The sequence below is a fragment of the Carlito syrichta genome, unplaced genomic scaffold, assembly GCF_000164805.1.
Source record: "Carlito syrichta isolate Samal-C Ts95f unplaced genomic scaffold, Tarsius_syrichta-2.0.1 Scaffold308875, whole genome shotgun sequence".
Classification (NCBI taxonomy): Eukaryota; Metazoa; Chordata; class Mammalia; order Primates; family Tarsiidae; genus Carlito; species Carlito syrichta.
In genome coordinates this window covers 141,267-142,200 of record NW_007252971.1, presented here as the reverse complement: position 1 = coordinate 142,200, position 934 = coordinate 141,267, and the positions used below count along the sequence as shown (strand labels likewise).

The 934-nt window shown below is 51.2% G+C and overlaps 1 protein-coding gene across 1 annotated transcript in view; it reads right to left on the bottom strand.

Annotated features, from left to right (window-relative positions):
- The window catches only part of TFE3 (transcription factor binding to IGHM enhancer 3), an 8,026-nt gene that overhangs the window by 3,228 nt on the left and 3,864 nt on the right, over window positions 1–934 (bottom strand). The window contains exons 5-6 of the mRNA XM_021716714.1: window positions 544–600; window positions 293–368 (exon numbers count right to left, since the gene is read on the bottom strand). Of these exons, the coding sequence (XP_021572389.1) occupies window positions 293–368; window positions 544–600 (133 nt within the window). The remainder of the gene's footprint in view (window positions 1–292; window positions 369–543; window positions 601–934) is intronic.

The following is a 934-nucleotide window of genomic DNA, read 5'->3' as shown; positions in this document are numbered from 1 at the left end:
CAGAGTGAGACTCCAAATCAAAAAAAAAAAAAAAAAAAGAAAAAGAAGCCTGTGTAAACAGATTAAAAAAAAAAAAATGGGTGCAAATATCCTACAGGGAACCACTAAGGCACATGGACCATAACATCATGCGCCTAAAATGGTGAGAGTCTGCAACCCTGCTCAGGCTGAGAAAGAACCAGAGAACTGCCAAGGCCAGACTGCCTGGAGGGCCTGCCAAGAGACAACTTTAGCAGCATAGGGGGCACCCGCCCCACCTCCCGCCGACCTGAGGGTCCCAGCCCAGACTCACGGGTCACTGGACTTGGGGATGAGAGTACCCAGCTCCTTGATCCTATCGTTAATGTTGAATCGCCTGCGACGCTCAACTTAGGAGACAGGGAGAGAGAGTGGGAAAGAGTTGTTAATTAGCCATGGAGGAAAGAGACAGAAACGGGGAAGGCGGGAGGCTATTGCAGGGAGAGGGTCCCCATGGGGTGCAGGGACTCAAGGCAAGGCAGGGCTGTGCAGCATCTGAGCAAGTGCATATGCTCTCTGGCTTACTTAGGTTGTGATTGTCTTTCTTCTGCCGTTCCTTCAAAAGGGCCTTTGCCTCAGTCTCTGGAAGAGAGTGGGAGTGGTCAGGGTCTCTGGGCATGGGAAGGAAAGGAGCCCATACAGATGCTGAGGTAGGGTTTGGTGGGCAAAGGCAAGGGAAATGCCTTGTTTTTTAAAGACAGGGTCTCACTATGTTGCCCAGGTTGGAGTGCAGTGGTGCAATCATGGCTCACTATAACCTTGACTCCTGTGCTCAAGGGATCCTTCTGCCTCAGCATCCCAAGTAGCTGAGACTACAGCCATGCACCACCATGCCTGGCTATTTTTAAAAAAATTTTGAGCCAGGCTCAGTGGCTCAGCCTGTAATCCCAGTGCTTTGGGAGGCTGAGGTGAGTGG